The sequence below is a fragment of the Arvicanthis niloticus genome, chromosome 19 (genome assembly GCF_011762505.2).
Source record: "Arvicanthis niloticus isolate mArvNil1 chromosome 19, mArvNil1.pat.X, whole genome shotgun sequence".
Classification (NCBI taxonomy): Eukaryota; Metazoa; Chordata; class Mammalia; order Rodentia; family Muridae; genus Arvicanthis; species Arvicanthis niloticus.
In genome coordinates, this window is record NC_047676.1 from 40175630 (window position 1) to 40188553 (window position 12924).

The 12924-nt window shown below is 38.2% G+C and overlaps 1 protein-coding gene across 2 annotated transcripts in view; it reads right to left on the reverse strand.

Annotated features, from left to right (window-relative positions):
• Arl15 (ARF like GTPase 15) overlaps positions 1-12924 on the reverse strand; it is a 375043-nt gene that overhangs the window by 180076 nt on the left and 182043 nt on the right. For both annotated transcript variants that reach the window (XM_034523585.2, XM_076916199.1), the window contains one exon: positions 11150-11358. In XM_034523585.2, the coding sequence (XP_034379476.1) occupies positions 11150-11358 (209 nt within the window). The remainder of the gene's footprint in view (positions 1-11149; positions 11359-12924) is intronic.

Here is a 12924-nt window from a genome sequence, read left to right on the forward strand (position 1 = left end):
GGGTGCTGAGATTAAAGGCATGCACATTAATGTCCACCTTTGATAATGTTTAATACTATACTTTTTCCAGCTGCGCATTGCCATGGCTAAAGAATTATATGGCATATCATAGCTGGAAGCTCACTAACTACTATTAATAAAAGGTTATTAGGATCTTTGTATTTCACTTTTAATGTATAAAGCTATAAAATCACTGAGACATATCGACTGTGTCACCAAAAACGATGTTTATGGACTTGTAGCCATAGTTAATTTGAATTAAGCACAATAATCTTTACTTTCTATGTTTACATTGCTTAAAGTAACATTGTCAATTATTAAAGGGGTCCTACAACATTTGGAACCATGAGAAGACTGCAGAGAGAGAGAGAGAGAGAGAGAGAGAGAGAGAGAGAGAGAGAGAGAGAGAGAAATATCCTTAGGATATAGAAATCTTCATAATAAGAAAAAAAAACCAAAAAGGTTCTGGTAAAATGACAAAATAAATTTAAAATGAATATATCATTAAACAAAAATTAACAAAACAGAACATGAGGCTGGAGAGATGGCTCAGTGGATAAGAAAGAGCATTTGCGGCTCTAGTATAAGGCGTGAACTTAGTTCCAGCATCTACATGGTGGCGGGGGATCCAGCACCCTCTTCTGGCCTATGTGGGCACCAGGCAAATGCACAGTGCACATAATATATGCAACAAAGCACTCATACACATGAAATACAAATTATCAATCTTAAAAAAAAATCCAACCGAACAATAACATTACCTCAATAATAAGCCATTGCTCAGGCAATCTTGTTACCACCTGCTCTATCGGAAAATCTGTTTCCCCCCTTTAATTATAAAACTGGCCTCAATTAATGTAAAAGTCATGAAAAATCCAGAGTTACCAAGTTAAAAAAATCAATCAAAAGATAGTAAGTAAGATATCCAAACCTAAGATTCAAATAAAAATATCAGTATAAAAATATGGTAACTTGCTATCCACCTTTATTGGCCCAGATATGCAACACACATTTACAGTTATCTATCTCTGATTTCCCACTTAAATAATTGAAATATGTAAGAAAATTGCTCAACAAAATGGGCAAGTAGCAGTTTATATTAAAATACTTTAGGATTAAAATATAAATCTTTATATATAAAAAAGAGAAAGGTATACTTAAGAGTGTGTTTTCATGTTTTTGTTTGTTTGTTTGTTTTTTAAAGCACGGCTTTAGGATACAAACCTTTGGTTTTTGCAGAATAAGAATAACTGAATTGAAGATATGACTAAGGGCACATGAGTTCTATCTCTGTCCTGAGAGCCTTTCTGCTTCATCTATATGCAACCTGTGGTGGCTACTCAATCCTCCTGTCAAGGCACAATGCTAATGTCTGGGGAGAGAGCACCTTGCTTTTACAGAACAGCCAGGAACCACAACCTCCTGTCAGCTGTTCCCAAAGGATTGATTCCTCAGCAAGCATGGTCTCATTTCGTCTCCTTGCTCCCCCTGTCAAAAGTGTACACAAGTTACCCAGATTTTCCACTTTGGCTCCTTTTAACAAAGCTCTGTTTTGGCTTGACAAATTATTAGTCGTAACTTTATATGCTAAAAATAAATATTTGACAAACTCTCAATGTTAAAATCATACCATTCCACGCAACCTCTAAATTATTTCACAGCTCGTATACAGAGCCCTTTTCCCATATGGCTCGGTTGGCTTAAGTTCACATTTTTTGAAAGCTATCCCAAAGATCCGACGGAATGACTTCCTGGCCAACCATTCTCTGTACTGTATTCATTTAAGACCTCAAAACCTCATTTCAGCTATAGCATGAACTTAGATCATCTCTCTCCACTGGGCTTAGCATAGCTGAATCTAGCACCCAAACTTAAAATAGAAGCCCCAATAAAAAAGAAAATCCTCAAAACTGATCTCACTGCAACTATGCAGTAGAAAATATCTAAACTTGTGGCAGGAGAAAGGTCAAAGATCTATATGCATACAAATTTAGACATTACAGTTTCTAGTGAAGAAGGTGGCAAATGTCTCTTTACTGTTAGATACCATGGTATCAAAAGATCATAAGGGATTCAGCCAGAAGAAAACCATGTGGTGCTTCCAAAATGAGATGCTGTTTTTTTCATCAGACCTCATAGAACAACCTCACACTTGTACTGAGAGCATCCATTATATCTTTGCTTGAAGCTACTAGATCAATTTTCTCAACATATAAATGTTCATGGTTGTTATATGACTGTCTAAATAAGAGATTGTGCCAGGTGGTGGTGGCGCATGCCTTTAATCCCAGCACTTGGGAGGCAGAGGCAGGCGGATTTCTGAGTTCGAGGCCAACCTGGTCTACAGAGTGAGTTCCAGGACAGCCAGGACTACACCTCATTAGTCCTGTCTCGAAAAAAAAAAAACAAACAAAATAAATAAATAAATAAATAAAATAAGAGATTGTAGCTCACATGCAGAATTCTATAGAAAGGGATATTACTAAAGAAAGAAAAAGAAAAAGAGATTGTAGATCCCAGTAAATGAGAGAGGGGGGTTCGGTAGGCAAATTAGTACTCACTAACGGTGTCTGTGTGCACTCCACGAAAGGCCACTGTTAAGCTGTATTTGCTATCCATTATCTATCTGTACCATTGCAGGCACGGATTCACTGTTTTTGTCCAAGTAGGTGCAACTCACAGGTAAAAAACTAAGATGGCAACGCAAGAGGAAATACCCCTTCTAAGTCACAGAAGTAGAAAGCAAGGATTATTTTTTATATCATGTTTTCATTCTCGGGAATAGGAAGCCACGCACGTGTGATTTTTCATTTTTGTGAGGACACAGCAGAGTGTTTTCAGTCATGGCCAGAAAAAAGACTGTGTTCTTACCTGCTTTTTCCATGCTGCAATGAAAGACGCCGGCCTCATTAGAAACCTTGCTGGCTCCCCAGACTTTCTGTGGTCTGGCTTTGCCAGTGATTACTGGTCAAAACCTTTAATTACAGTATATAGTTTGTGCAGCTGCCTGGAAATTGGTCTCGGGGTCAGTGGCTCTTCCCGTTCCCTTCTTTCCATTCTTTTGAAGCAATATTGCTGAACAGAAGGCATTGTTCCAGCTTTCTGGTGTGCTCTGTCTGCTGCACAATATGAATAGCTTTGCAATCACCCCAGCAATTGGTTCTTCAACTGCCTTTAGGTTGTCAATTGTAATTCAGTGGCTCCAGCCACCTTTTCTTTCATTCTCTTGGGGTCTTTTATTACTTAATTTGCAATAATATTAGAGAATGTCTTCTTCAGACATGTCACTAATGTCTTATTGATTATGAAGCCAGGACTGCATCTGACTTTTATGCCTGCTACAATGTTTCGGTATTTTCTTTTCTCTGGCCTTCTGATGCTGATCTTTGCAGTTATCTTGTAAGGAATTTATCTTGTAAGGAATTACACTTAATTCTGAAGGTTTTCATTCTAGAGAATCTAATGAAGTTCCTTTAAGATATTCTCACTGAGATTAATTTATGTAGTTATAGCTAAAGCTATTTTTGCAACTTCCCATGACAGACTCTCATTTCAAAAAAAAATTAAGGACAGTGAAATTTCCACAGTTCATTCCCATGGTTCATGTTCTATTTTTTAAATACAAAAATTATAATTTTGAGCTCTCTTCAACTTAGAAATAGTTAGCAAAGAAACAAGATCTGTGAAGAGAAATTCATCATGAACTTTCCAGACTCTTTAAAAAAATCTAGACAATGCTTTCAGAAGTTATATAAGGAAAGAAACTATTAAAAATAACTCCCAGGTTACCAAATCTAAAGGAAGTTTTTTTTTTTTTTTTTTTTTTTTAAATTTGGGGGAGGGGAAAGAAAGAACAAAAACATCTTGATCTAATGAAGGAAAAAAATCTTCAGTGTATGAAGTCTCAAATCCTCAGCCCTGGACAAAATCCAGCATATTAACCTCTCTCATTAGGCTCAGCCATACCAGAGAAACTAAGGGTATTTTTTAAGCAGACACTATGTAATAATAATAATGATAATAATTATCATAATGATAATAACTAACGCTTATTGTGCTTTTTATCTTCAAAGCAACTTAATGACATTAACTATGTATCTATCTTCAAATTAATTTAACTCAACAAATATTTTATTAACTTTGTTAGCTATGAACTCAAACTGAGTTTCCTTTTGCAAATGAAATAAATAAATAACAATTCAGTGGTCCCTTCTGAATGGCACTATAGACTTCTGCCTCAAAAATAATTTTCTGACTTCAATGAATAATAATTAATGAAATACATTTTATAGAATACAAACTTGAAATATAGGTAGGAAGGGTAATATAGCCATATAATTACACATTCATATAGCTTTGACGAGACAAGAAGCAAGTATTGTTTAATAAAACAGGCCTCTAACTTCAATAGATATGATTCTTTCTTATAAAATATATAAATATAGAAGAAAAATATCTTTAAAAAGTCCTAAATTTCACCAATATAAGAAATTATTACATTAAAGGCTAAACTTGCTTTTATGAAATTGTATTCATTACTTTAAAACCACGTCAGCTATATTTACTCAGAACTTCATGTGTACCGCTCTTCACATGAGAAACAGAAACAGAAAAAGTATTCAATGTTAGTAAATGAAAAGAAGCTCACCATGGTGAGAAGAAAGCAACTTTTTATTTTTAAACAAATAAAAAGATTATTATTTGGTCTGAAGATTTGCTACTTTTTATGAGAATCTTGGGAAGAAAATAGCAACAAGGAACACTATTAAACGACTCTCTAACCAACACAAGTGAAAGAGCATAAGATCAATCATTTGAAAATACAATAATTAACAGCTTAAAGCTCTAAAAACAGTACTGCAGGCAGAGTGCTGAGGACCTCCTGCAGATAAGGTTCTCAGCAAATGCACACAGCAGGTCTGGAGCCCAGGAAAACCAAAGTCTCTGTATTCGTCTAGATGGGATGAGAAGAGCTGGACTAAGTAAAGATAGCAGTCAGCAATCTGGATGAGGAAGGCAGCCCCGTGCCAGCAGGAACACACGTGGGACAAGACCCAGAGGTAGTCATTCTTTTGAACAGCAACATGGAACAAAGACTCTACCAAGTCAGAATCCTTCAAGGGGGTTTATGAATCTCAGAAGTTGGCAGCAAAGTTAAGAGACAAATCATTTTAATATTATGATCTGGGTAAGTCCAGGGTGCTAGCAGAAGTCAGAGATGTGCACCTAAAGTGGTCACGGGCCTGGAGAAGACTTCCTGTTGTGATGTGTAGTCTTAGGGTAACATTCCTGGAGAAGTGAGAATAATGAGAGGTAGGGGAACAGGAGAAAAGAAAGAGAAAGCCAGTTGCACGGCACATAACACTTGAGATCTGTGGAGTTTCTCAGCTGACTCTGGATAAGTCAGAAAACAGTACCACTTTTAACAAGGACATCATGGAAAACAGGGAGGGGGTGTGGTTCCTTCTGGTTCTCAGGGAGAAGCAGAGCCAAACTGGGGCAGGTTGAAGGAAAACTGCAACAGGAAGCTAGTACGCTGAGGGTGGAGGACTGAAGTCTGCAGAGCTTCTGCACATGCTGAGGGGAAAAAAAGGACACAGACAGAACTGGACACCGGGAGGAATTAAATTGTCTTTACAGGTTTCCAACGTTCCCAGCCTTACATGAGGCAAAGACATGCCAACACCGAAGAAAGGAAGAAAATGGGGAAGAGATTGTTTTGGGGAACATGTGCTGTCATACCTTGAAATGTGTTTCTTTATTGCCCCACTGAAGCAATTTCCTGGGTAAAAATGTTCCTTTCTAAAGTAACCGATTTGTTTGGGAATGAGGGTCTTAATAGTTTACGGTAGACTTGGGACATTCTCATTACCTAGTAGATGGAAGAAACACAGGTAACAAGGAAGAATGGTGAGAGCAAGCCGGGCAGATATACAACCAAGAAATTAATTTTTTTCTCAAAGAATGCACATAGAAACCTGAATGACTATACAGTATGTCGGCTGATTGCAGCACTCTCGGCTTCAAAGATGCTCTTTAAAATGCACATTTCATGATGATGTTTTTGCAACTATTAATGGGGATTGCTAACTCAGCTTTTCTCGTAGGTCAAGGAACATTTTTAAGAAATAACCGAGTCATTCAGCAGAGGACAGACTCCCAAACCCTGTCATTACCTCACAAAATTTAATTGTAACAGTGTGGAGGACATCTGTAAGGAACGGACAAAATTATCTGTATCTCTTATATCATTTTAGAATAAGTATATGTCCCATAAGGGAGTTTCCAAACTGCTCACACCATAGGTATGTACACTGCTCTATGTGAAATCAAATCAGTATTCTAAAATGCTGCCAAGAGGCAGGTCAGGGTCCGTGGAGAACTCTTCAGGCCTCAAGGATAGAGCACTTCCCAGTGAAAACTGTTGTTCTTCATACATAGAAAGGGACAGTCAGTAGAACTTAGTGCTTCATACAATTTTAACCGTGTTTTGCATTTTATAATAAAAGATTTGTCATCGTGGAAATTCTGAGAAGATCCTTGTCTACAGTTCCTTCATAGAACTACTAAAGAGAACTACCCTGTAGTTGAGCAATACCGATACAAAATAAAAGATGCAAATTAGAGGTGCATTATTTGGTGACATGTATTAAAGAAAGGAAAAAGGCATGCAATGTGAAGACTATCTCTAAACGGGAATTACAATTAAGCTTGATAAATAAAAACCATGAAAATCACAAGTATGCTTCTTCCATAAGACAACTGCTGCCTCCAGATTAAAACCCCTCCCCCTAAGGATTGAATGCGGTGTTTAGAAAATTTGAACCCAGTAATGCTTGGAAATACTCCCTTCACATTTCTACTCTATTATTTTCAAATATAGCACCATGCTCCAAGCACACAGCATCAAAATTAACAGGCAAAATAATCACAAGTTTCAGCTGTGGTATTGACACACTAATTTAGAATCTGTATTTCCCAAGAAATAGTCAATGAAGCAGGAAGCTAATCAAGTCCCTGGGCCTCATAATTCTGCTTCAAAAATCTGTTTCACGGTCTTCAAATTTTTCCATTAATATTTGCAGCAGTAAAAACATTCAATCCTGCTTAATCTAATGCAGCATTTTTGAAAAAGTTACATAATTCGAATTAAGGGCACTTATGAACATCAAATCAAATCAAACTGCTGAAAGTAAGGACTGTTTCATCCAGATTAACAAAAGGTGTCATTTTATATGGCCTAGTAAAACCAATAAAACAAAAATAAGATTTAAAAAAAAAAAAAAAAGCCAGGAAGTAAAAAAATCGGTGGTCAGCAACCGTGTAGAGAGAAAACAGGATCACATTATTAAGTACCGTATCAACTTAACTTCTCAGAAAATACTCCGGGCCTACGTAGTAACTTCAGAACTGAAGGAAGCTCTCCAAAGGGAGTTGTAAAACAAATTAGATACAATTACAATTCAATACAAATAAAAATCCGAACGATTTACTCTTAAGAGTTCTCATTTTACAGCTTTACCATTTAAATTAGACCAGATTTCCTCCTAATCTATCAGCTGGGCCACTTGGCATGAGTTTAGCTTTTTTTTTTTTTAAGTATGTTTTCCATAGAGAAAAATTGATTCTATGAATATATCCTGGCAAACTACAGGAACCTCACCTCCCCTAAAGTGAGCAGAACAAACATCTGGTGTGAGAATTGCCTGGCTTTCCAACAACATCTAGGGTGTCCTTCTACCCAGTATTTTCCCATGGTGTGGGTTGGTTTGTTTGTTTGTTTATTTGTTTGTTTGTTTTTTAAAAGCAATGTATGCTTCTACTATCAATTTTTAAAAATCTTGTAAGTTGAACAAATCACTACCAGGTAAGTAATGAAGGGGAAGGAAAGATACGCTGCCTACAAGATGCCACTTGCTTCTCCAAGGGCATCGAGATAGTTGGGCAAGTTGCCCGTTTTGTGGGTTATGGAGTAATTTTAACCATTGTCTTCCTTTCTTAATTCCGTGCTCCATACACACAGCAACATGCACAGCATGAGATGCAGCTAAAATATTTAACTTCCTGATGATTTTTATCTTGTTGGAATCCTGGCGACCATTCACGTTTCTCCTCTGGGTCTCGCTGGCTTGCATTCACGTTTGAGTTAACAGTTAACTTAATAAACAAGTGAATTCTTAAATCTTACTCGAGCAAACCAGACAAATCCTGGCACAATCCCCCCCCCCCCCCGGAAAAAAAAAAAAACATAAAATAGAGTAATTTTCAGGAAGAGAGGAAACAACAGGTCTAAGAGTACACTGTTTTTTCTTAACTGTGTCACACTGTTAGCGCTTCCTGGGAAGCTAAATGTATCTTCCTTGATTTTTTTTTTTTTTTTTTTAGCAGAATTTCCCCCTTAAAAGTCACAGATACTTTGCAGGGTAAAATATCAACCTTCAACACTCAAAGCACCACCAAATATACACAAACGAGCAAAAGTCCATAGATCGAGTGGCGTGTTGACGAAAGGAAGAGTAGCCAAAAAGATGTCTGAAGATATTTCTACACAGACGTCTAAAATGTATTTATTTCAAGTAACATGGGACCCTGCTTTTAAATGGCCTACCCTGGCCTGCTGTTTCCAACCCAGTTTGAGGCTATTGTTTATACAACATGGAAGATTCAGTTTCACAACTCCATTTTTATGCTAACAATAAGGTATTGATTTAATTCTTAAAACATTCCTAAGAGTATTTCAATCGGGCTTTATATAAACACACTATAGAGAGTAACCTCTTTGTCATTAAGAGAAAGACTGGATGCTTTGCTTTCTTTTCGCAGCCACACTGAAGCTAGAGTGAGCACTTCATTGTGTGTCTACAGACCTTAGGTCTACCAAGGAATTCTCCCCCTACCCTATAAAATACTCTTAAAACGCTCTGCTAACATAACATGTGTGGATATGTGTTGACAAGGGAAAGCGCCTAAATATCTTCAAACTGGTATTATATAAATTCTATTTACAAGCAAAATCGCCTAAGAAAATTATCTAAAGTTGATACAAGCGGGAAGGAAAGGGAAAAGGAGGTTCTCGGGCATCCAGTACATACAGGTTTGCAATCATTTTCACACAATATAAATCTTCCATATTGATAGATATCAGTTAGTGAATCAAAAGGGGATACTTCTCTCTCTCTCTCTCTCACTCTCTCTCGATCTCTCTCTCTCTCTCTGAGAAATAGTCAACACATACAAGGATCACTCAGAACCAATTAGCTGCTAGAAGCTTCCTCCAGTCAATGTGAGTCTTTAATTTCTACAGAGAGTACTGTGAATCGTGTATTAAGTGTAAATAGTGTTTGTGTTAGGGCTGGAGACATGGCCCAGTGTTAACATCATGTACTGCTCTCCCATAGGATGCAAGTTCAGTTTCCAGGGGACCCGATGCCTGTCGCCTCCATGGGCATCTGCAGGCACATTCACGTACCCTTCCCGCCATAACTGAAAATGACGAAAAGAAGTCTTTCAAAAGAGTTTGTCTTACTTATCTGATATCCAAGAAGTTTCTTTAAAAACTGGAAGGAATCCTGTCAGCTACGACCTCTAACATCATTCTCACATATCATCCACACTTTTCAAACACTGATTATTCCATTTATAGGAACACTGTTTCCATATTGCCTGTGAGAACAATATACTTTGGAGTCAAGAACCTCAGAATGTAAACAAACACAGCACTGGTAACAACACATTCTCTCATATTCCTTCTGCAGATAGAAAGTCTGATGGTGCAAAATGAGCTTGAGGACCGGGATGCTAAGATCCAGGAGGCATCACAACTACACTGCAGGAGGGCTGAATGGTGATGACCTAAATGGCTATGTTTCTTTCTTTCTTTCTTTTTTTTTTTTTTTTTTTTGGGGGGGGGTGCGGCGTGTGGGAGGGTTGTTAAAAGACTGGGTTTCCCTGTGTAGCCCTGGCTGTACTAGAACTTGCTCTGTAGCCCAAGCTGGCCTCAAAAATCAGACATTTGCCTGCCTCTGCCTCCTAAGTGCTGGGCTGTTACTTTTTTAAAATTACTATCAAATATATTTTCCAGAATCCTTAAAGTGAAAGGGTAGTGAGTCTTGAAGACAAAAGGAGGCAACCACAGACAGCTCTGTGGGCTGAGTAATAAACCACAATGTTTCACTGGTTTTTTTTTTTAAACAAATGAAAAGTATCTATACATGGGCCCTCTTCCATTTAATACTATGAAATTACAATAAATCATTCAAACTAATCCTATGCACTTAGAATAAGTTGATGCGAAGCCAGACATAAGAACAAAGTTACTAGCCATGGGTCTTCGCTAAGCGTGAGAGAGGCTTGGGGCTAAATCACATTGTACTCTTCGTACCTTATCTGCTTTTTCAGACTGAAGGGCAACCTCATTCCTATTAATCACTTAAATCCTATATCACTCGAGGCATTGCAGTTTTCTGGAGAGGGAAAAACATATACCCTACAAAGTGTAGGAGCAAAGGAATGCAACAGTGGTGGTTTGAGTCCACTGTACCTAAGTTATAAGCTATTTACATCTTATTATTTTAGTGCCAGAAATCAGAAACTTGCCTCAGCAGGACGCTGTTTACCCAGAATAGCCTCCCACTTTCATAGGAGAGAAACAAGCTAAGAAATACAATTGGGTTAGGAAAGCAAACAGTGGCGCCATGTTGAAATATATTTGGTAGCATGAAGCCTGAGAGATAAGACATCAGGTTTTCAACAGCGGCACGTGTTTCAGAGGGACAAGAACACAATATTTGAGGCTGAGTGATGTCTATCAAATCCACAGTGGATCCCTCTGAAAGCTAGTGGAGAAGGAACCAAGTCAAAGGTTAAATTAAAATATTAAGCTAGCCAGACCTTTACCTCTAAAGAAATGGGAAAATAGCCAAGGATGTCTTCCAGTTAAAAAAGAATTTGTTTTTCAAGCAAGCTTAGGTGTATAAAATATGCTTTTTCACTGGATTCATAATGGGCTTCCCACTTCCCATGAGAATGATGGTTTTGTGGAGGAAACATCACACCCAGCACGCCCATCTTCCTAGACTGTGCAGCGACAGCAATAGTTGAACACTCAAACCCAGTGGACAGACGTAGTGCACTTAGGAGACATGCATACCTCTTGTACTGAGCGAGCTGCCGGCTTGTCTTGATGATTGGCCAATATCAAAAAGGGTAAAGTGCATAGCTGTGGGTGCTGGAGAGCGGAGTGCAGTTCGTTTCTAGCAGTTTCTAAATCATCCTCTGAAGAGGCGCTGTCCAATACGAATATTACCCCTTGAGATCCTTGGTAGTAGCGGCTCCAGTATTTCCGGATATTATCAGCTCCTGTCAAATGAAACACATTTCTATTTTAAAAACGGTACTCATTAGCTTAGAAACGCACCAATAATAATTCCTACTGGAAACCCATGTATCTTTTCAAACTGAGTGCTGAAGTCTGTGGTATAGACGAGGAATCTAAAACATACAGACCAGGTAGATAGGATGAAGGCATTATAGCCCACAGAGAGCACAGAGGTTTACAATGATCTTCACGCTTTCTATCAAAATAGGGGGAAAATGACCAGGAAAACTCTCCTTTTATTAAAGACAAAAAAATGTTTTAGACTTTGTTTATCAGTCCCAAATGAACTACACGCTCCACATACTGAGTGACGACAAAACTCAGAGAGCAATATGACCTAGACATACACCATAGCATCTTGTTATACCATTGCTGTAAGCTTGGTGGTAACTTTTAACAGAACAAGGCTACGCTTGAAATATTCACCAAGTAAGTGTTCACGTGATGGAAACTTAATCTTTAATTTTATGTTGATGGCGTCTGGAGCTGGGATTTATGGGGGTAATGCGGGTTAGAGATACAAGGTAAGGGTGCCATGATGGAATGTGGCTTTATGACATAAGGATCACACAACCACACTTTCCTGCTCAGTGTCTATGAGCACTGATGTCAGCTGCCACATCAAGACACAGTGTGACCCTCACCAGACCCCCTGACTCCAGACTTACCGTAAATTGTTTTTCGTTAGAAATTGCTCAGTCTGTGCTTTGTTGTAGCAACAGACACTGGACTGCGACACGGAGCTGAGCAGCCTTGTTTAACTCCGAGTACAGAGTTATTAGCACAATAACTTTTTATGACTAAATACTGAAATTTGTGAACCACTAAAATCTTGGCCTTTCATATATCTGTATAAATCCACTTGGTTTCACTACTCTTGAGGCAGAGAAAAGACAATGAGCACACTCGTGGTGTCAGCGAGACAGGGCGCTTAGGAGAAAAATCCAGAAGGACAGTCTTATGGCTCTTAGTATTTCTGATAAAATTGTCTTAATAATTGAATTTGCCCAGGAAGGGTGTGTGTGTGTGTGTGTGTGTGTGTGTGTTGAACAAAGGGGATGTAGTTGGTTATATAACAAGAATTAGATAAGGAATTTACTAATCTGCACGACACGATCCAATCCCAATCAGTTAGTAACTCTGGTTTTCAGTCACATATTGGACATTTGGCTCCCGTGTGTAACATACTGTGTTAAATGTAAGGGACCCAGACAGTGCAACTTGGAACTAGAGTTAGGGTACGGTGGCTTGCAAAGGCCATTCATGTCTCTTTCTTTCCAACACTACATTCAGTGATATCGTATCAACAGTTCAAAACGAGCCACGGTGGGAATATTCTGCTGGTAGAAGTGAATCAGGGCTGTTCTCCCTGGCAAGCCAACACATCACTGGATAAAACTGGGCAGCAACTATTCTCAGTGAGAAACAGGAAATCTGAAAGTTCTGACAACAGCGCATTAAAGTACCACCACTGAAGTGTTTGCTTAGAGCAAGGCAAATAAATTAAAAATCAGTACGCGTGACAAGGCAGCTAACATTTATTAAGT